The sequence below is a fragment of the Sabethes cyaneus genome, chromosome 3 (genome assembly GCF_943734655.1).
Source record: "Sabethes cyaneus chromosome 3, idSabCyanKW18_F2, whole genome shotgun sequence".
NCBI lineage: Eukaryota > Metazoa > Arthropoda > Insecta > Diptera > Culicidae > Sabethes > Sabethes cyaneus.
Window position 1 is genome coordinate 212,498,616 of NC_071355.1, and position 23,519 is coordinate 212,522,134.

General features: G+C 39.7%; 1 protein-coding gene across 4 annotated transcripts in view; it reads right to left on the reverse strand.

The window, feature by feature from the left end:
• LOC128744026 (sodium/potassium-transporting ATPase subunit beta-2) overlaps nucleotides 1-23,519 on the reverse strand; it is a 53,895-nt gene that overhangs the window by 15,745 nt on the left and 14,631 nt on the right. For 2 of the 4 annotated variants that reach the window (XM_053840768.1, XM_053840767.1), the window contains exon 2: nucleotides 15,423-15,723. In XM_053840768.1, coding sequence (XP_053696743.1) covers nucleotides 15,423-15,552 — 130 coding nt within the window. In that variant the 5' untranslated portion in view covers nucleotides 15,553-15,723. Of the gene's footprint in view, nucleotides 1-15,422; nucleotides 15,724-16,172; nucleotides 16,452-23,519 lie in introns of those variants that run through there. The other 2 variants (XM_053840766.1, XM_053840764.1) reach the window with 2 other exon arrangements.

Genomic DNA, 23,519 nt, shown 5'->3' on the forward strand with positions numbered 1-23,519 from the left:
CAACTATATTACTTTTGCTTGTTTTGAATGCAATCTGGTATAAATGGTTTGAATCTTTGTTTAATGTGGGCGATTCTTACCACGAAAATATGGCGCCCTATCAGGGGACTGGTTTTGGTTACAGATATGGATCTTGATAAAACAAATTCCACTCATATGCAACCTTTTTTCGCCCCTCAATTTCAAGGGGGGAGGGGAGGAAACTTGAAAAAAAAATTGCAATTGTCTATATAATTTAGGCAGCTTCGCACATTGTATAATGACTAAGAGAAATTTGATTGAATTCTTTATTTCAGAGGCTTTCAGCCTGTGGCTAGTTCGCTCTTACTAGGAGAAATTGTCGAAGTTTCTCATCCATGTGCCTTTTTTATCAAAATATTGATTTTTTAGAAAGAAGGTGGCTAAGAAGACAAAAATCAATATTTGACGCCATTTTGAAATAGAAATAGAAATTTTGAATTTGCGGATGACTTTTGATGGTTATTTTGGCTATTCTGCATATTAACCTATACAGCAGGTACTATTTTGTAATCGGAACGACTGTCAGTAGTAAAATTTCAACGTTTGATGCCATTTTGAAATCTTAGGTGGGTGGTTGGTTGATTTATTAATTAGAGATACTTTACACCGGGCGTTTCGGTGCATTCGTGTATTTTGGCATAGTGTTTACATTCTTTGTTTACAATTGCTTAAATAATTCTATTAAAAGATGTGACTTTTCGTTCTCGGGTTTCTTACGAAAACTTTATTTTACGTTTTCGGCCGACGTTTCGAAGATCTATGCCCTCATCCTCGGAGCAAAACGTTAACAAATGTTTTCTTCGTCAAGTGTTGGGATTTAAACATGAGATTCTGTTTCTTTTATGTAATTCAATATCTTCTTTTTGGTTTCGCTGCCATTTTGTAATATTTGTTGGAGGCTCGTATTCCATATTTTTGTCTCGAGTTTTCAAATTTTCTGCATTCTAGCACAATATGACGAACATTGGTGGGTGGTTATTCAATACATTTTGGTCATTTTGTATAAAAATCTATTTAATATTCACATTTTTGAAATGGGAAAGATTATCAGAGGTCATAAGTTTCCATTTCCATCCATCCAAGCCAGTCGTCGTATGTTCGAATCTCGGTTGGGAGAGGCTGTTAGAGTCAATAGGATCGTAGCACTGACCCCGCACTGTCTTGTATTTTAACAGTTGGTTGCCAAGTCTGTCGTATAAAAACAGAAGGTCAAATTTCGATAACGGAATTAGCACCCAGGCTTTGCTTTTAAGTTTCCATTTGCCCCCGTTTTAAAATCCAAGATGGCGAGCTATTATTAGGGATTTTGCTCAAGAACCCTGCAATATGAGTTTTTCTATAACGGGTATGTATGACACCGTTATGAAATACAAGTTGGTGGATGGATATTTCGCATAGCAACCGGTACAACATCGACTTTTTTGGAATGGGAAAAACTGTCAGAGTCAATGTTTTATTTTTTTCGTAATCCTCTGGCCCCGAACGCTTCAGTTTATGTAGATGATTTTTGGACCAAGGAGGCTTTGGTAGTAGATCAGAAGCACAAATTTAATAGATCGACGTCGTGTTTTTGCATGGACTTTTGTAATGAGGTAAGGCATTTAATTATTTTTTTTATCGGTAGTTTTTACTAGCCACGGAGGGAATGGTAGAAAAAAGCAATGAACCAAACGTGCTTCTCAGGAGAAACAAGACGTAAAGGGGAAAGAGCGGAAAATTAGGTAAGGGAGGGTCATTGAAGCAACGCTTATTAATTTTGTATAACGTTCCTCTTTAATCGATTACAAGCCCTGTAATTATTGCTGGCTTTATTGAACAATCGTTTTGAAAATGGACAGCGGAATGTGCTGTATTTTCGTAGGGCAGAAGACTTGAGGTGCTTCAAAAACCGCAAATGAGCATCACCTCACGCTGGTTTTAGAGGTGGGTTACGAGTTGGCATGAAATCAGAAATTTGATGATTCACTATCTTAGTAAAGTCACAGCATCATTGACATCACAGCATCATTGACGTTCGCAAAGAAATCGCGACAATTCCAGTCGACGAGAGCCATAGTTTAGATAAGGGCTGAAAATCCGTTCGGCAAAAGTTCAAGTCATTTACAACCAAGATATCCTCAAATGCAACAGATGCTCGGAAACGTAACTTTAAGAGCAGGGTGATCAGCGTCAAGAGGAACAACGAGTTCGGCAGCTTCCTGGATCGACTACGACTAACTACTGGATTAATCTGTGCAAGACTTTGCAGGGGAAAGCCGTCAAGGAGTGATGTGCGAGCAAGCTGAAATATTCGATCGCAGGCCGTTCATGACTAGTGGTACATTAGCAGAAAAATTCCATACTAGCTCGGATTGATTATAGTCGCCGAATAATAGCGCCAGGTCAGAAAGGTTGAGATTATAATAAACAGCCTCGATAGAACCGATATGATCCCTAATGCAAATCTGATTCCCTTTAAGGTCGGGTCCGAAGTAACAATTTGGGTTTTATTACACTCTTATGATGGCATTTAAGACCAATTCGGTGAGAACGATGTTAGCATAGTTCGATTCCGCAACAGATACAAAAAAGCCCATCAATTTTGTCCGCAATCCACCCACGTTTTGGTAGAAAACAACAAACTCTCTTTCGATTTGCCTTGAGGGAGTGGATTTTGTCCAATAGATGATGGCGGAAGGAAGCAGCCGCTGGAAGTTAAAACATTTCAGACGGTATGACGTTATCAAACAACGAGTAGTTGCCTGAATACAAAGGCTGGATAGCCTCTGTACGTTGTATTTAACGATATCTGAAAGTGAACCAAAGTACACCAATCGAAATAAAACTTGAGACTAATCAGTGTCCGGTTTTGATTATATTTTGTAAAAAGAACGTTCCGAATGAGGTCAAGGAAAATATCCACAATCCAATTTAGTTGTTAAGCTGCAGACGAAGGTTGATCAATTGTAGTGTGTTCATTTTTTTTAACAATTTATTGATGGCCAGGTCTGCCCAGTTAGCTCCGGGGTACGATGCTGGCCTCTAACAAGCCAGTCGTCGTATGTTCGAGTCTCGTCTGGGCGGTGCTGCTAATAGTGTCAATATGATCTTTGCACTAGCCCCGTAATTTTCCCGTACTCTAATAACCGGCTGCTAAGTCTGTCGATAAAGAAGGGTCAAGTTCTTCAGAACGTTTATTCCCATGGCTTTAAAATTTTCTGATGGCCAGGTGTAAAAGTAGTTCAGCAGTGTAAAACAACATCAAACAAAGTGTGTCAATCAAAATTGTGTGATGATCTGTAGGTCAGAAAAGCTATCAGCTGATGTGGGTGTAATGCTGTTGGGGTGCACAATTTTTCTAGACGCATTAGGTGATAAGCATTCAAGCTGCGTGCAAATTTAAACGTGACTGATATTGGTTCTGATTAGCCTTCAGCTACGTGATAATAATGTTTACAACCCATCACATCACGCTGCTGAAACAAAACGAGTTAAAACAATTTTTCCTAGCAATGGAATCTCTTTACAACTGCTACGTTATGTGTGTTGAAAATAATTTTTACTGAATTGATATTGTAATGGACGAAACATATTACTGCTGTAAATTCGATCATCAAAGTCGTATTTATTTTCTTACACTTGCCTTCAATTTTAGTCCGCGTAAGCGTCTTCTCCTAACGACCATGACGTCCATGGAAAAGTGTAGTAGCTCGAAATTGTGGGTGGTTTTGCATATGGACTTGGACATGTATAGATAGATAAGAGTCGACCGACGGAAATACGCCAGTTATTTTTAGTTAAAGCGCAAGCGCTTTGACAGCCGTTTGGTTACAAGTATCACATAAAAACCGACATCGACTGGTTTGCCCGTTCGCTGCTATAGGTAAGGTACACTTATCGTTAGGTCTTGGGCACGATTAGCTCTTTGGAGCGGGTAGCGGGTTTTCGGAAGTACCGTGTAAACAGATGTGACAGTGTCGGGTGACCTTTTCTTTTAAATGATTTATCACTGTTTAACCACTAGGTTGATGCACAAAGTAGTGGTCAGCTAATATTATTGGCTTCTAGAGGAGCATAAACGAAATCCTTCTAAGCCGACATTGCGAACATCTACTGTGTCTCATACTTTGAGAAGGTTTAAACGACGCGAGGCAACTAGAGCATTAAGGGGATGGTAGAATGCACGGAAAACTCATTAAGTCCAACCCAGGTGAGGTCATATCCACGAGGAAAATTTCCTCCCGTAATGTAATTTATGGAAATATACCCATCTGTTCAGTAACAGAACAGTTTCACAAAAAATCCATGTTACTCATGTGTTACTCATTTTGCGTATAATGAATGAGGCAAAATGATACAGTGCGATTGCCTGTTATGTGCAAAAGGTAACTTGTGGCATAAAAACCGAATGGATCGGAATGTTGAAAGCATAATTGGAATAAAAATACATTTATTATCCGTTGTCATAATCTCTTACTTACACGGTATCAACGTTTTGTCGGCATTTAATGCCGATTGGGCCATTCAACGGATTATTCCCGGGGTAATGGAATCAGTGCGATAACGAGTGACTGATAGCAGAATTATGTTCATGTTAGGTGTATTGGGTGCAGTTTCAGATTTTATTTCAGATTTTTCGGCAAGTCGGCATAAAATGTCCTGGTGTCGTATTTCTAGACGTCGCGTCGCGTCAATTCACAAATTTTTTTATCGTTTTTGCGGCTCATTGGTCTTGTTTGCTTGTTTGGTGGGAAATAATCTGTCGCTCAAATGACCACCACGACTTTTTTTATAACGGAATAATTTTTCTAATATTTGCTGTATTCAATACTCCACAGATACACTAATATAATAATAAGACATCTGTGTAATAATACACAGATTTCCATACAGATACTTTTTTTCGCACAATTAGTTCATTGACTTCAAAGCTGCATATGATACCATCCAGGGCAAAAAGCAATGGAAAATCATGGAGAAGAACGGATTCGCAGGAAGCTGATCAGACTAATTATGGTTTGAATGCCAAATTCCAATTCCAAAAGGGGCACTAGAGGGTATTATGAATCGATAAATCTAATTAATTCGTCTGTTTTGCCGATGACATGGAAATTGTAGGTAGAACATCGAAGACAGTGGCTGAAAAGTATACCAGACTAAGATGCGAAGCGACCCTATTAACATAGTTGTTACAAAGTAGTTGTGGCAACCAACGTATAGCTAATTCTGGTTATAAATAAGTTTATGCAACTAAAAGTGCTGAAATTGTGCTGCTAACCGACGGATCCGAAGCCATGATGAGTTCGAGGAATTTGAGAAATTTGTCTTCCTTGGCCCACTGGTGACGCTGGATTCGGACGTGTATTATCAGCTGTAGTCCTGTTTACAATTCTAGCTGCGATTCTAGCTTCACTAGCAATTGCAGTCGAACAGACTATTCCTCCACCCGTACCCCGGACGAGACGCTCGTTAGACTGGTTGTTCTCTACGGCTATGAAACGTGGGAAATGCTCGAAGGTGGATTGTGAGCACTTGGAATTTCCGAATGACGAGTGCTAATACCGATCTTCGGTAGGGTATAGAACGGAGTATGGAGGCGCAGGGTGAATCATCAACTCGTGCAAGTCGAACCCAGTGTTTAAAAGGCGGCTAAAGCTGAACGAATACAGTGGGCAGAGCATGTTGCAACGATGCCGGACAATTAATCTGTGAAAATGAAGTTTGCTTCAATCCAGTATTAATAAGACGACCACCAGCACAGCGATCAAGATTATTAGGCCAGGAGGAGCGGGATCTGGCGGCGAGCACATGGTGTTCAAAGAATTGGAGAGCGGTAGCCAACAACCGAGTAAATTGAAAGAATTATGTTCATCTGGTCATGTCATCAGACGGAAAGGCAAATAAATAAAAAATAATGGTTTTGAAGAGCAATATTTGTTTCTATCAATGGAAACAAATATGATCAATTACAATCCAGTCGACAGCCGAAACCAGTTTGATGCGACTCAATTAAGTTCGCTGGAATATCAACATCCAAATTGTGTGTTTACTCCGTTATTAGCACTCCGGTTCGAATCACGCTTATCAGCTGGCGTTCTGACTAGAGGCAAATGTTTGTTTTCATATGCTTGTCAACTCGGCACGCGTGGTTCGAACACAGTCTGGAGTCTGCCATCAGTATTTGAACACTGAACGTCGTGACGTATCAAGAATGCCGCCAATACGATCGGACAGTCTCCAGTCAAAAAGAATATAAAACAATCTATCCGCATGTATTTTCTTCCAGCTGCAAACTAATTAGAAGTTAAAAGCGATTCCACATGATTGAGGTTGACCAGGGTGCAACTTAATTTTCAACGCTTCAATTGGTCGGAAATTGTTATAAATACGGAAAGCATCGTGTGCTAATGCCAACAGCAACTGTGTGCCCCGGGCACGGAGAACTCTGTTTCGTATTTCACAACTTTGCAAAACCACGAAGCACGTTAATCACTCGCCTTGGTTTGCTTGCTGTCAGCTGATTGAAAAGAAACAGAATGATTTACTCATCATATATTCTAACGTATGACGATGCTTACAACTGCTTTTGCGGACGGACGGTGTTTACCACGTGTTAGCGTTGCTGCGTGTGAGGAATATTGTCGTCATTAAAGCTGGCGTTTTCGAATTTGTTGACGTTCGAACTATTTTCATGTGAAAGCAAATACCTCCTATATTCAAGTTGATGTTTTGCTTGCTGATCTACTACCTAACATTTCAAATTTTAAATCAGTTGAAATAATGTTCTTTGACATGCTGTCTAAGAAACTTTGTTACCTGTACTGATAAAAATAAGTTCGAAGTTATTTTTAGAACAGTTAGCTTTGTTGCAACAAAACAAACAGTAATCATCGAACAATGATACTCGTTCAATCGCGTCATTAGAATTAATGTGCGGAAACCCCGTTCTGGTGCCATATAACCACCACCGTAAAAGAGAGGTTTATTTCAAGTTTAAATAATTAATCGATACCCGACGTGGTTCCCCCGACCGGAAAGTGGGGGGAATTGAAAGGGTAGTTTCCAGTCCTAGTTGTTGATGCATGCACAAGAGCCGGATTGTTCAAGATCAGATCCGACGGAACGTGATAAAAACTCCCTTATTCGCAATAAAAACTTAGTGTCACTATGCTTGCCACCATCGCCCGGTTGACCGACTGACGAGCTGTCGGTAGCCGCCATGTGACGTTGACATGGGGACATGATGGGTTGGGTTGTTGCCATGCATTTCGTTTACTCAATTGAATGCTTTCTCGGCGGCGGCGACGGCAACGTCGGCATCGGCCGTGTCTCAATTAATTCAATGGAGAAACAATCAATATATATTAATGGTAATTGAACGTGTGGAGTATGAATATGCAAGGACTCATTGTTAGTCTGGTACCTAGTTATACGGCTAATACTTTTCGCTTAGCAGTTCTATTTCAATACTTCACGTGCAACTTATATCCCATTTCACTTTTACTGCTAATTTTTAGTTGATCGCTGAGTTCATGAAGTCAGAACTTTTCATCAATTATTTGGATTCACTGGATATTGCTGTCAAAGTATGATCCGCGAAAAACATTACTGAAATGTTGAAATCACCAAAGAACACGGTATGGCGTGAATTAAAAACTGGACCGGAAACTGCGTGCGAATCTCGGAAGGGCCATCAACAACAATCTGAAAGAATTTCAGATCGTGATTTGGAGAAATTCGGTGCCATCTGCAGTACAGTTGCCCGCCTAATAAGCTTCGGGGTACGATACTGGACTAACAAGCCAGTCGTCGTATGTTCGAATCTCGACTGGGCGGTGCCGCTATAGAGTTATTAGGATCTTTGCACAAGCCCCGTAATTTTCCTCTCTAATAACCGGCTGCGAAGTCTGTCGATAAAGAAGGGTTAAGTTCTGAAGGACGTTTATACCTATGACTTTGCTTTGCTTGCAGTACAGTACGAAGAACTCGCCTCCGGGAAGGTGTTAAATCCTACCGACTAAGCAATCAAATAAACCTGTCCTTAAATAGAATAATGTAGCCAGAATCTGTGTTCGTAAGTTTTACGAGTAAAGTAGAACGCGAAGTCTGTGCCAAAAGACAAATGCGATGATGCTAAGGACGAGATCTACGATAGACTACGGAGAGTACCCAAACCACGAAGTGAAAAAATGGCCATCTGTAGCACCCACATTCCTAGTTTGAATATTTGGATTTGAGAAATCTTTTGAAAAAAGTAATGTATGGGGCACTTGAAGAGCTAGTTATTATCTACAATATTGGAGAAGTAAGCATTATTTTATCTTTTTTATACGTGTGGAATTTTAGCGTTGCAATACCTGTAATTTTAGCAGCGGTGTAGTAGACTTAACTTAAGACAAGGTTAATACAAAAAATCAGTAATACCTACAGTAAGTAATAACTAACTCTACTAGTGCCCTATACATCATTTTTTCAAATTCTGCTTGGCCGAAGTGGTATAATCAAAAGAGTTAAATCGAAACAAAAAGAGCGGAAAAAGCCTGCTTACAATCATCTAAATACAGAGGGCATCTCCCAGATCGATCATGTCCTGATTGGTGGTCGACCCCTTTTCTGGGATTATATATCCACCTAGAACACTATTTTATTTTACGCAACATAGGATTGTAATTTTGCTCACGGAAGATATACGTGCACCTGACATATTTGAATGAAAGGCGCTGCGGACTATTTCTAGCGGAGTACATACGGAAAGCGGTAAGTAGTATAGTGTTATGAAGTACGAGCTGCAGGCACTACTTGGAGAGATTCCCATCGTACATCTGGTGAAAGTCGGGAGGTTAGGATGGACTCCCCACGTCGCAAGGATGCCGGACGAATGTGCAGTGAAATTTGCTCACTTCATGAACCCCACCGGCATCAGGAATAGAGAGGCCCAATGTGCTGGATGGCTAAACCAGGTTGAAGCCGATTTACGTGTGTCGATACGCTCAATAAATTTGTGGCGAACACGCCAGGACCGAGTGCAGTGGAGTCAATTGTTGAGACACCACAAGTCACCCAGGGTATATACTGCTAGAAGAAGGAAAAGAACCATAGAAACCAAATTCGTATGCCGACTCATGGGACTTACACGAAACCTGGATATTGCAACAAGAAATACCTTTACCAGCCTTGAGGTTGAGTGTCTGAACTACGTGTTAGGAGCGGGTTACAACAGCGTCTGACGTGGAGCTGGCTGCCGAAATGACAAATGTGTTGTCTCGAACGCTATAACCTAGATGGCAGCCCCATTACGAGACTCGGTAGCTAGGCTCTAGGAAGGCGACTCACATTGGAACACTCAGCATAAACCTAGGCAATAGACATGAGGACAATGAGGCATGTAAGCGTGCTACCGTGAACTGTAGATCGCTGAAATTGGGGTGGTAAAAACAACTAGAGCTCCGAAAATTTAGTATCAGCTATTATGCACGTGCACGTGCTCGCCATCGTCCGCGATTCAAAGTTTATACAAGGAGCAGAAATTTTGCCAAGCCTGCGATGTGCAATGATAGTGCTGACAAAATGGCGGTAGTGTCCAGATGGAAGTGCTTCACACAGCGCATCCAGATGCTGTTCAAGGGAGAAGTGAGTACGGAGAATAACTGCAACAGGATAAGAATTGTGAGCGATGGTCAAGTTGTGGAGCCAGCAACACAGAAGAAGGCGAAGAATGTTGTTAGTGAGCGGAAAAACGGTATTTTGGTCGAGTTTCTGAAATTGGGAAGCGGTCAGCTCCACAAAACGATCCACCAGATCTTGAACACGATGCAAGGAAGGACATAGGCGCGATTTATGAGCTCTCGAGGCATAACGTTACTAATTTTGGCACATACAAAGCTCTTCCCCAACATCAACTTGTTCTTCAGATTGAGCGCGTTGGTGGAACTATTTTGTCAGCAAATACCAAGCTGGTTTTCAAGAAGGTTGCAATATGACGGACCAAATGTTTAATCGGCGAAAGATTCGTTTGTGGTTTTCAAGACGACGTGTGATTCAGTCAAGCGATTTCAGCTATTTATCATTATCTAAACATTATCAGTTTTAATGCTGATTCGAGCAATACACGATGGGTCTACATGAAGTCTTAGAACCCCGTGTGAGGCCTCAACCGTTTTCGTGACATTGCATTGGTTTGGCTGCACTTTAAAATCTATTATTTTATCTAACATAGCCTTGAAAAATGCAATATAAAGGTTAATGTGCAAAGGATGGTACTATCATCACGACACCTCACATGTTATTTAGTATTGCGGATCATGCCGAGACCTTTCGCACATGGTGTATTTGGAAACATTTTTTGGTATAAAAAACCACTCGTTTGGCAGGAGCCATTACGTGATTAATATCCTTAAAAGTGAAATACGAAATTTATTTTCTCACATATTCGCAGATTTGATGATTTGCAGATTTGATGTGTTCAGCAAAGATGTAGTTAATATCAATACAAACAAATTTAACAAAGACATTATAGCTGTAACTCTTCGTAGAAATTAGCGATGAAGCGTTATTTGTGGACAAAGAACTATTTTTTATTTTTTTATTTTTATTTTTATTTATATATGTATAAAAGAAGAAGGTACCGTCATCCGGGGCGAGATTGTGCCAAAAAAGCCTATGTTTTTGTTCTTTAGCTCAGTATACACACAATTTAGGAACTAAGTTGGTTTCAAACCTGTTAATATATACTAAATTGTTCAATTAACAACTACCGTAGAGATGGTTTCAAAGCAAAGTCGTGGGCTTAAACCGTCATTAGACATTACCCTTCTTTATCGACAGACTTCGCAGCCGGCTGTTTTAGAGTACAGGAAAATTACGAGGCCAGTGTAACGATCCTACTGACTCTATCAAACAAGCACCGTCTAACCGAGATTCGAACATGCGACGACTGGCTTGTTAGACCAGCATCGTATCTCGAAGCTAAGTAGGCGGCAAGAGATGGTTTAGTTACAATGAAACCTAATTTTACTGGAAGTGCATGAACTTTGGCACAATCTCACCCCTTCTAGGGGGTGACATTGTGCCAAAAACATAAAGTAAAGGTAAATACCAAAACAGTGAACATTAGCATGTTTATAAACAATACACATAAATATCAGTATAAAGTAGTTCATATGGGGCCGTCCATGAACTAAGTAGGCTAATAGGGGCAGGGGGTCGGCCAAAAACAACGCATCATACAAAAAGTGTGAACGAAAATAACCTGGGGAGGTCTGAAATAACTAAAAATGAGTTCGTAGTCAATGGACAGCTTTTATATAGCCAGTAGCGTTTCTAGGGTTAACAAGGGGGAGATATATTGAGGGCGTGTATCCTAAGGGGGCATACCTATATGATCATTTTACAAAAGTAATCATTACTTCGTTCGAGAATCTGCGTCCGCAGAACATGTGGCCCATCCCACTCCCCTCCCCCTCCTTAAAACTGGTAGTTTATACATGGTTTATACATGGTAAAACATTTGTCTTATATTAGAGTGTTTATTCAAAGCATCTGCAATTTCCAGAGCAAAAGTAAAAATTAGTGTAAATTATTTAGCAGGCCTATGACGCTGTTTGCTCCAAAATGTATGATGCAATCTAATATGTCAAAATCTTGTGCTCAATAGCCAAGAATGTGAGTGTACTGGTGTATACTGACGTATTTTTGTTGTGTATGTGAAATCCACAAATTGGATCAATCATTATGGTTTGGCACAATCTCACCCCCGTGAAGCTTGAAAAGTACAAAGTTTCGAAAAATATTATTTTCGTATTCAAAACTTATCCAAAGCATAATAACCTTTCAATACATTATAAATGATTAGTTTATATGCCTTCAAAATAGCAAGTTGATGTGATTTTTTGTTTGGGCTGGTTTATGCGGGACATTTTTTACAAGCGTTATTTCCGAGTATTTTTGATCACGGACTTTCAAACCCTGTTTTGGCTAAATAGTTTGCTAATATTATCTTTGTTCCATTCTAAGTTATGAATAAATATGTTATGTTCATGATCATTTTGAATTTAGGTCACCAGTTTCTATAGATATAATAAATTTTCACAAATAAACATTTTTGGTTTTTGGCACAATCTCACCCCCGTGGCACAATCTTACCCCGGATGGCGGTAGTAGTTAAAAGTAGTTTTTTGTCCCTAAATTATTCTGGTCAATTTTAACGTGTTCATGCTGTTCTAGAAAGTTATTTGTCTTACTTAATTCTCATTTTAGTGCTACATCTTTATACGCTATTTCTAAATTTTCCAAGATATTGAGCTTTTTCGGTAAAAATAGTACTTCTTTAGGTTCAAATATTTCTCAAAGTGACAAATGGTGGTAGATCAAACAACTTACACATAAAAGCACAACAAAAAACTTATAAAAGCAAGTATCATTTGTCTGTATCTGATTGTATCCTCAAAAGTTATTGATTATTGACACAAATAGATTTCTAAGTGCTTATTTTAAACAAATCATTATATTTCGACAACCATAAGATGTAATTAGTTACCATATTCGATAGAGTTACTTATTTTAGTAGGTTTTGCCTGCAAATGACGGACTTCTGTAAAGCTATGACTACTGAGAACCATAGCAGAGGGATCAAAGCCCCTAAAAGGAGGATGGTTTTAATAGCTGTTATCCATGACTATTACGTAAAGTCTTGACTGTATAAACCCCTAATCCAAGATGTGACGCAAACCGGGCCGAGTGAGTCGACAGACGGGAGATCCGAACAGTCATGTCCAATTGGACGACCGTACAATCGCTCAAATAATCTAAAAAAATCTATAACGTCGAGTATCAAGGTTACTCATAAGTTGCTGAGTCTGAATAACAGAGATTTCAGCACGCTTACCGGTCTTGTGACAGGACATTTTCCGAGCAAATATCATCTACGGAATCTCGGTTTCGTACAAGATGATATTTAACCTCGGAACACTTGGCAAATACGATATCTTCATAAAAGTTGTAGAACATTCCTCCTCTTCTGTTGGGTACTCTTACCACTGCATCTAGTATTTTGAACTGTTGTGGTATGCCCAGTTCATTTCTTTTACTGTACGCTTTAAGCTTACCTATCACTTATTGAGGAAGTGATGGGCTGGTAGCTGGAGCGAGACTGGTGCCAATCAGAGATAGCTTGGTTTATGAACCTTGGTACGCATTTAAAACTTTTTTTCAATCACCCTAATGCGTGGAAACATGACCACCCAAATAATGCAAAAATATAAAACATAATTCATTAGTAAACGTGGCATAATTTAAACAAAAAAATTTTTTTCTTATTACATCAGTTTTCCAAGTATATCAGCCCAAAATTCACGGAAAGGCTGATATAATCAGAACAACACTGCAATGCCTTACTTCATTATAAGTCGAGACAAAAACATTTGGCTGAGTCTAGTACAACGTGCTGGACATGTGGCCAAAATACCAGCGAAAGACGAGCCAAAACTATACTATACTATAAATAACCAGGGAGAAGTTACCGATTCCGGGTAAGCTCCGCGTCCGGTAGATGTACGTTGACGAGGAAGCTGCAAGTGCTTCTGGCTCGAGTGCTTCTGCTAGTGTTCCCAGGCCCAGAGTTCACAAATTTTCATTAGAGTCTAAAATGGCATCTTCTAAATGTTAAGCTGAGTTGCACAATGTAATGTCGTTTGCAAAAAATTGATACCGCATGTATCGTCGTATAACTTGTTACGTGTGACTTAAATACATAATAAACAATAAGAACTCTCATAAACTTCCCTGGGGCACACCAATGTTATTTCGCCTGTAGTTTCGAAAGAGTAAGAAAATCGAACGAAGAGAGAACATTTACTTCGGTCTGTTTATTTTTTTCACCTACAACATTCATAATAGGTGCAGAATGCGCAATAGTGGTGCCGGGCATAAAAATTTTAGAACATAAAAAAACAAAATAAGTCAATTATATGAGGTAAGTGGTCATAGTACGACGAAATGATTGAATGTACATTTTTTGTAAAGTAGATAAGTAGTTCTTTTGTAAATTATTTTTTCGTATTTCTTCCGGCGAAACAAATAACTGTCTAAAGATAGTACAACATTTGTGAATAATAAAACAGGGCACTCCAACCGGTATTATTTTGGTAACTCATTACCGTACTTTCATTATACTTCTAGCGAAAGCACTAATAATGAGGACGTCGGCTGTAAATAAAAAGACTAGCTACATGTCCCCTTCTGGAGTACGCATTATGTAACCTAACCCGCAATGGAACATACTTCAGTCGAGTGAGAATGAAGCAATCCAAGAAAGAAAAAAAAAACAGCAGAAGAATCAGATTTCATATTCCATCCATAGCACTGACGGCCAGTTAGGAATCGACAAGTGTTGTCTATCCTCGTTTGTTATAAACGCGAAAAAAAACGAAAAATTAAACAGAAAATCGATAAACCCCCTTTGGAACTGTTTCGCCTCTATTATTCAGTCTGCTATTCTCCTCGACCGCTAACTGTCCCTCTCCATCATTCAGTCAGCAATCGAAAAGTCTACAGGTCTTACACAACGGGGCAACCGTATAAAGAAGTGCAGTTGCTTATTCGTCCGAACGTCTGTGATATACCTGCGAATATCGTAATGCCATTAGCGAATCAAACAGGAGAGCCTTCCAGCAATTTTCCAACTGTTTATTGGGTGAAGGCTATCAATTGTCATCCTCAATTCCGTCTGTTACCGATTTTTCCCCAACAATGATGCCTTGCGGTAGACAATTTTTCCAAACGGAAAATAAAATGCTTCGTTCAGACAAAGGCTGGTTATATAATATGGAAAAAGTCTTTATTTTGTGCATGCTTTCGATATACATTCGGTGTTCGAAACGACTCACCCTCATAAAGAGGTTGAATGGTGTACTAATAATGTTACCTTTGCTACTAAAAGACTATTATAAAAAACTAATACTAAATGGAGTGGAAAGTCATGCCGATGTGCATATTATTGATTTTCGCAATTAGTTTAGAGTTTCAACACTAGTAAAGATTAAATGATTTACAATACTAGTTTCGCAAAGAAATCTTTGAAATTGCAAAAAATCGCTCTGTGAGCTTGTTTTATGGAAAAATTTATGTAATCAGTTTTCCTCGCACACTTCTGTTTGTCGGAAATATTGGTATGGAAAAAGAGCAGCATGGACGACCATTTGGGAGAGCGATGGCATGGCGAGAGCTAGTTTCAAGGATATAGGAAGACCTCTTGCCTTAATCTGAGTGAAGAAGCGTACGAGAGGGAGTAGAAAAGCTCAAGAGAGCGCATCCCTCAACAGGAGGGTGGGAAAAACAAGATGGCTGATTTCCAGTTCCAGAAGGGCAATTTGTCCCTTAGGCGAATGTCTTGGGAAAATGAGTCATAATTATTTAGGTCTACTTACCCCAACTGGATCCTGTCCGTCCAAGACATTGGCTGGTTTCGCTGTTCCAGATGAACTTGCTGAATCCTTCCCATTTGCCCAATTTCTCGGGCGGGGCATAGTACTGTTCTGCTACTTTTTTATCGGCCATGACTGTACCCTTTCACAAACTGGCAAATCTTTGCTTCGAAATCTAGGTGCTAGGCGAGAAGAAAACCGTTTCCGTGCTGTATATTACCGAACTCGCGAAATCTTTGGTTCCTTTCCACAATCTACTGAATTCCACTGATCACTTCCTCACCGGAACCAACATTCGTTGATACTGCAAATAGAAACCAACAAAACCTTCGCTAAAATCATTTATCAAGTGAACACGACTTCAGAACTGCACTGCGATCTGGTCAGTTTTCAGGATTTCAATGAATATTCCTCGATTTTTATGTAACAATCTGCCAGTAACGAAAACCCTTCACTACTGCTGTACTCTCGGTCAGCGTGTGTCAAAGATTCTCACTTTTCCGTTCGCTCCTGCTTTCACACAAAACTTTCTCAACCACTCCGTGGGAACGTTTCTTACACACTCATTGGCACACGCTTTCCAGCGAATTTTCCAGCTCACTTTTCTGTAATCTGTAATAGCATATCCAATCACGTTATTATTCAACGCTGTCTGAATTGCACCAAGCACCGTTCCAATTGCTTAAACAGTTGTATAATAGATCTAGTTTTAAATTTTCCACAGCCCTCATCTAACTACCCTTAGAAAGCTACCTTTCCTTGCGATGTACTCGGTCGGATCCACCACAAATTCCAGGACTAGTCGCCACCACAGCACAACACGAACTCCGCTGGCCTCGTGAGCAAACGAGTCCTTCTTACCTTAAGCGGTAGCCTGGCAGCTCTCAGGCACGCACGCACAGTTTTCCAGTTCGCTCCTTCTCTCGGGAGGAAAAACCAAAAACTCCGATTCGATTCGAACAACACCACCGACCGTGTGCCGTGCCGTTCAGCTGGTTGAGATGTAATCAACTTGACTTGCGGAAATGCACGCGAGCTCTGAACGGTGGCACTCTCGCAGAGTGGCGATTTTATACTCCCCGAGAACCTCGTCCCCAGCAGCGCAGAGCGGTTCAGTGCCCCTGCTTCCTGTGTATTCCTGGCCATCATGGGGTTGGTTGGAGCAATGATGGAGCGAGCGACGACGATGATGGTGGAGCAGTGAGAGAGAGAGTCGTCATGCAGAGCTTTGCAGCAGAACGTGAAAGATGCGAGAGTTTCAGAGTTTTTCCAAATGTTGTCCAAAAGTAATCATGTGCATGCGGTTTTCAAGTGGCGCACGGTGGGAGAAGATTATTGTTGAACGTGCAAAAGTGGTGCGCGGAAGGTGTGTTGCGGTGGATGCTGTTAATCAATTTCAATTAGAATATTTTTTTTTCACAATGCGTTAGCACGCTCAATTTTTTATTTAAATTTTCGGCTTGGTTCATTTATGCGAAATTTCAGAAAAAAAGAAATTTTCTTTGATACTTGATGGCTTGTTCGTTTATATACTGGACTCTTTTTAATTTTTTTAAGTTTAATTATTTTATTTTAATTAAATTCTCCTCGCGTCACCGTTGGCTTAAAATTATGTTTTTATTGAAGAGAATCAAAAATGTTCACTCCATTCCTTTGGAATTTATCGAAAACATATTTTTTGTTGGCCGATGTGTACTTCTGGGACTTACCAAAAAAATCGAATTATGCCAAAGGTACATTATGATTTTCGTCCATTATGGCTCTCATCGATTGTGGCAAACAGACGTATGACATCCGTCCATATGACAAACGTATACAGTAATGTTCCGATTTTGTCAGCTCCCGATTTTGTCTACCCCCGATTTTATCAGTTTTTCATCCCGATTTTGTCAGCCTATAAATTTTATTTAACTTTTGTGCTATTAAACATGATTTATAAAACTTTTCAGCCTGCTTGAAATTATTCTGATTCTCTGGATGAGTTTTTCAATAAAATGATGCCTTCTAGCGAGTAATTCGGGGTCAAAATTAGGGTATTTTTATAGTAATAGTTCTATAGTTCTTAAACAAGCAAAGATAGAAGTAGACTATGTTCAGCATTGTTGTGTATTTTTACTATTTGTACAACTTTGTAAAACAGGAAAAATTCATACAACAACTACAAAAACAGCTAAAATAGAAAAACTGATTTTAACGATTTTTTAAAGGATTTTTATATCTTCGCTGAAGAGATAAATGGTTACTCTCTTCAGCAAAATTTCTTGTACTAATAAGCCGTAAAATTTTGCAGAACACATCAATGTGTTATATTGAAACTGAAGAAAAATAATTTTTTTATTGCACTTTTTGGGGGATCAGTCAAAATTTGAATTCCGCTGGATGATCGAACTTTTAATTTTAAGAAACTCTTCCAAAGGTTCCATAAACCTAAAACCAAGTTTTTCCGCTCAAAGCTAATGCGCACCAAAAAAGGTTTTGGGCCAGTGTGCTGTGTCCGGTTCATTGAGCTTTCGGTTGACCAATTGAAGGTTAAAATTTAATTTTTAGTAGAAGTCTTCGATATTGCCTTGAAAAAAATGTCGAAAAAAAATATCCCGATTTTGTCAGTTTGGTCAGCCTAAAATTCAACATGGGGCTGACAAAATCGAAATATTACTGTATATAGACTAAACCTCGTGTTTTTAGTCTTGACCTTGAAATACGGTCAAACATATATTAATATTTTTTGAAACGGTGGTTCTACAATTGATGAAGGGACAGTAGGGGAAAGTATGGAAAGTTTTTGAAATGGAGGGGAAAGAGTGGAAAGGTGAGGGGGGGGGGGTTCATTGGTAGCTACGCTTAACAAGTTGTCGTTATGAGTCCTACCTTTTGTCCAATGCTGGAAGGTGCATGGGTCGAGCTATTGGGCACAAGTCGGCACAATCTTTTGACATTCATTGCAGGTGCGTCTGATTCGCCCTGACGGAGTTACTACGGAAACATCCATGATTGTTTGCTGTTCAAGTGTAAAAATGTAAACATTGTTTAATTTTCGCAGATCAGCTGAAAAGGAACATAATCGAACGGAAAATAAGTTTATGGATTGTGACTTCGTAGTTTTCACTTCAAGGAGAACGTCCAAATACGTAACGGTAACTTTCCTATCAAGCCGAGACGCTGTTCGAGAGCAAACTTTGCCACGGCTCGACCAATATGAAGTTGACGTTAGCCTCTGAGTGCAGTCGAGAGTTTAATTCGCACGATTGTTAAAAGTATTTTGATCCGGCGCTTTCAGGAAATTATGGCCACAAACCACGAAAGTTTGAATCCGTTCAATTATGTTCCTCTTCAGCTGATCTTAACAATCTAAACAAACAAAACTAAACAATGGTTACATGTTTACACTCGAACAGTAAACAATCATGGATGTTTACCGCTTACAAGTAGTGATGTCAAAGAATCTGAATTAAGTTACTATGATGTTCGGAGAATGACGGAGGAGAAGCGATTTTTTCATCCCTGTCTCAGGCACATTAAAAAATTTGTCAATAGAAGTAATCAATAATACTCATAGACAAAAGCAGAGTACAGTGTAATTTATAATCTTTTCAAAGTAAGTGCCGTGTCATTTACGCAACAAACTTCGTTATTAATAAACGAACGTTCCTTTGCAAATGAAAAAATACACCCTTATTACAGTGTATAACACAGTACTTAGATTAGAAATATTGTAATTCACACCCAGCTCTACAAATGTTTCATGCGTCACTTTTACTGATTTTGCTTCTATGAGACAAAAGAGTTTTGCACGGCGAACATAACCTTACTTCTTTGACTTCTATCAGTGGTTTGTTTGCATGCACTTCGAATATAAGTTAAAGAGATGAAAGTGAATATCGTTGACGGTAGACAGGTAAGAAAAGTATAAAAACTGCCACTCCATACTATGGGCCCTATTCTGTAAGCTACTTCGAGCAACTCGGCTCGACTCAGTCACTATTGAGTGTCGAGGGCAGGGAGAACGGGCAGCATAGCGGCTCAATGCACGACCAAAACAAAGCAAACTCAGGCGTCACTTGCTAACCGTTTAGTCACTAGCTTTCTAGTGGTAGACTCAGTCGCGTTACTCGACAAAATCGCGTCGCGTGAGAGTTACATAATACCAAACTCGACTAGTCAAGCAAAGTGACCCTCGACGTTACTTACAGAATACCCAAGCAGCAATGTGAGTTTTATTGTACTCTTATGGCAGTTTTCAAGGCCAATTTTGGTCTTAAATACCATCATAAGATTGTAATAAAACCCAAATTGTTGCTTGGGTAGGGCTCTATAGTTTGAAGGGAAACATTTCTGGACAACGCTGTATTGTGTCGTTTTACTAGAATTTATATAAATCGCGTTTGTAGAATACGACCAACAAATAGTAAACAAACCACGGATGGATGCTAAATAGATGAACCGCGTTCATTCATGACGTCAGCATGCAAAACCTTATACAGTCGGATGAATATCAGTGATCGTAACTTAGCGCAGCAATGTTACTTATGATGTATTCTGATTAAATTCTTCTTTCATGGAAATAAATATTTATACATATTGTTTTTCATGCTGCTTATGCAGTTTATCGACATATCTTTTAAGACAAAAACTCATTATGTGAGTATACATTTTGAAACTGGGCCACTACTTGCACGAGGTCTATTAATATTGATATTTTTGTACTTGATTCGTTGAAAATGGTTAAAAAATGAGAATGACACTTTTAATATCTCGAAGCAGTGGACTTGTCGTTCGTAAAGGGGCCGGACAGTAATATAAAAAAATATATTTTCAGTTGACCTTGACATAGAAATGTTAGGGTAAACAGTCAAGATAAGCTGAAAACTCAATTTTTTTCTGAAGCCACAACTTCAACATTTGCTCATCGACCCTTCGTCATTTAGTCATCGATGAATTAATTGGAGACTTTTATTGTTTATTGTTCACAGTCTTCAATTCTGTACAGACTAGTATTACTATGTACTATCAATTTAGATTAACAATTTCCCTTCTAAACCTACTTTTACTGATATTGAAGTCAAATACATGAGATACTTCGTTAAAAAGCCTACAACAAGTGTGCAACGGGTTATTCTGACCATACAATGTTCGGTGCGTTGGAGTCCAAAGCAACGTATAATTTCGCAAATTCCGACGAGGTGCATGAACGTTTAGCTGCTCCAGGAGGTAACTGCAATCCACTGTCCCTTTTAGTAGGTCGAATATAAACAGTCTGCGCGATACCACTCTTCTTTCGGCTAGCGTACTAAGTCTTATTAACTGACAGCGATTTTCATAAGACGGCAGCCGTATCGGGTTCTGCCATGGCAAGCGGCGCAGTGCAAACCGGATGAATGCACGTTGAACGCTTTCAATTTTAGTAATATGCGTGATACAGTATGGAGACCAAACCGGTGCTGCATACTCCAGAATACTGCGAGCAAGAGAGCAATAGAGCGTTTTCAAGGCATAAATATCTTCGAAATCAGTAGTATTCCTACGTATAAAACCAAGAATGGCGAAAGCTTTGGAAGTAATTGTACTAATGTGCTCGTCGAACCTTATCTTGCTGTCGATCGTAACACCAAGATCCTTGATAGAGTTGCAGCGTTTTATATCGTTATCATGCATCTTGTATGTGAACTGATGCGGATTACGAAGGCGGTAGAAGGAAATAATGTTGCATTTCGATATGTTCACTTCCATACCGTTTACAAGGCACCAATGCAGCAAGTTGTTTATGTCGCGTTGCAAAGCATCTCCATCGAGAGAGGATGTAATGGTTCTAAAGATTTTTAGGTCATCCACAAATAACAATTTCTCCGATTCGATGCAATTACAAATATCATTCACAAAAAGCACAAAAATTAATGGTCCTAGGATACTGCCTTGGGGTACTCCGGATGGAATAGGAAAGCAGTAGGATTTAATTCCTTGAACACTCACGGAAGCAGTCCGGCCAGTCAAGTAAGAGTGCAACCAGTTACATATCCAATCCGGTAGACCTATACGCTTCATTTTCTCGATTACTAGCACGTGTGGCACCTTATCGAAAGCCTTAGCGAAATCGATGTAAATTGCATCTACCTGTTGACGTTTCTCTATGCGCTTTATCACGTTAGTTACGAAACACATGAGGTTAGAGACGGTGGAGCGATTTTTAACAAACCCATGTTGATAATCGGTGATTACGTGGCGAACCGCTGCATAAAGCGAGTGATGAACTATTTTTTCGAAGACTTTTGCTATGATGTTTAGAACCGAGATTCCTCTATAGTTTTCGACGTTGTTCGAGTTCCCAGATTTGTAAATAGGAGTAATTGAGGCATGCTTCCAAGCACAGGGAAAGACACCAGTGGTTAGGGAGCTATTTAGAATAATTTTAAGAGGAAGAGCAAGTGTTGCAGCACATTGTTTTAGAAATAGCGGTGGTAGTCCATCAGGACCCGGTCCTTTGGTGGTATCTACTGCAGAGAGGGCCGATGAAACATCGCTTATCGATAGCCTCAATGGAGGAAAGTACAAGTCAAACATTTCTATATTTCGGATTGCTTCACGTTGGTTAGTTGGAGGATCGTTACAGTACACAGTTCGAAAGAAATCCGCAAATAGGTTTGAGGAGTCTTCTGCGTTATTCGCTGATGCGTCCCTATAAAAAACAGTATTTGGAACTCCGCCGCCCTTTCTACGGCTTTTGGTGAAATTCCAGAAAGACGACGGGTCACGCTTCACATTAGATTCAATTCTATGAATATATTCACGGTAAGCTGTATCACGTTGTGCTGCGTATTGTTGCTCGAGTTGACGGAGAAGCTGTTTGCTCTCATCAGATCTGTGTTTAAAATAACGTTTACGAGCTTTTCTTAAGCGATTACGAGCATTGTTTAGTCCAGTATTCCACCACGGCTGACGATTGTGTGGCGTTTTACGTTTTCTTTTCATTGGAACGTGCTCGACGATCACCTGCGAAATTGCGTCATAGAAACGTAAAACTGCATCATCAGTATCACACTGCGCAAGTAGGATGCTCCAGTTGATACGCAAAAAGGCGTCGTTGATAGCATTGTAGTCACAGTGAGAAAAATCGTAGCACCAAACATCAGCAAGTTCTTCTCTATTGGAATTGGAAACGTCAAATATTAAAATAAACGGTTTATGATGTGCGTCAATTCTTAAGAGCGGTGAAGAAGGTGAAATAATTTCAGAGCAATACACATTGTTTACGAATGCTAAATCGAGTAGTCTGCCGTGCTGGTTAGGAAAGTTGAAAACTTGCATGAGTCCATTGCTCAAGAGTGTGTTGGTCAAAATTGTTTCCTGCTCAGAAGACACATTGTTTGGTAGGTAACTATTTAATTCCGAGTCGTAGTTCCAAAGAAGGTTAGGTAAATTATAATCGCCCAGCAATACTACTAAATCTGTGCCTCTAACGGAATCATTAAGCTTTTGAACGCAGTCACAATGTTCTTGGTAGATAGAAGGATCAGAGCCCGGCTTGATATACACGCAGCATATGTAAACACACTGTTTCGGCAACTCTATGCAAACCGCAATCTGCTCTAATCGTTGATCGCCTGGAAGAGGTACTAGTCGACTTTTGAGGTTATTCTTAGTTGCAATTAGTACACCACCACCACGCTGTGAGGTACTAGTTAAGCTATTTCGGTCACATCTAAAGAAGTTGTAGTCAGAAGATAATTCAGTCGATGAAACGTCATTACGAAGCCATGTTTCCGTGAAAACTATGACATCATAGTCCGATGATGTAAGCGCGAGAGAGAGATCATTCGTTTTTGTTCTTAGCCCTCGGACATTCTGATAGTAGATAGTAAGTGGAATTGTCCGAGTTGAATTGCATGTATCGTTATGGGTTACGGGTGGAGCTGGTTTATTTTGGCTTATGGATTCTCTTGAGGGGCCGTGTTCGTTATCACAAGGTCGACTGGCGCTGCAGTGGGTTTCCAAAAAATTCGTCTGTTGGTTGACTTATCCTCAAACGCGCGAAACACTATCCCTACTGGCCATGTACCAGGGTTCATAGCTTTATCTTTCAAGGCCTTCGGCATACCCACCTTGAAT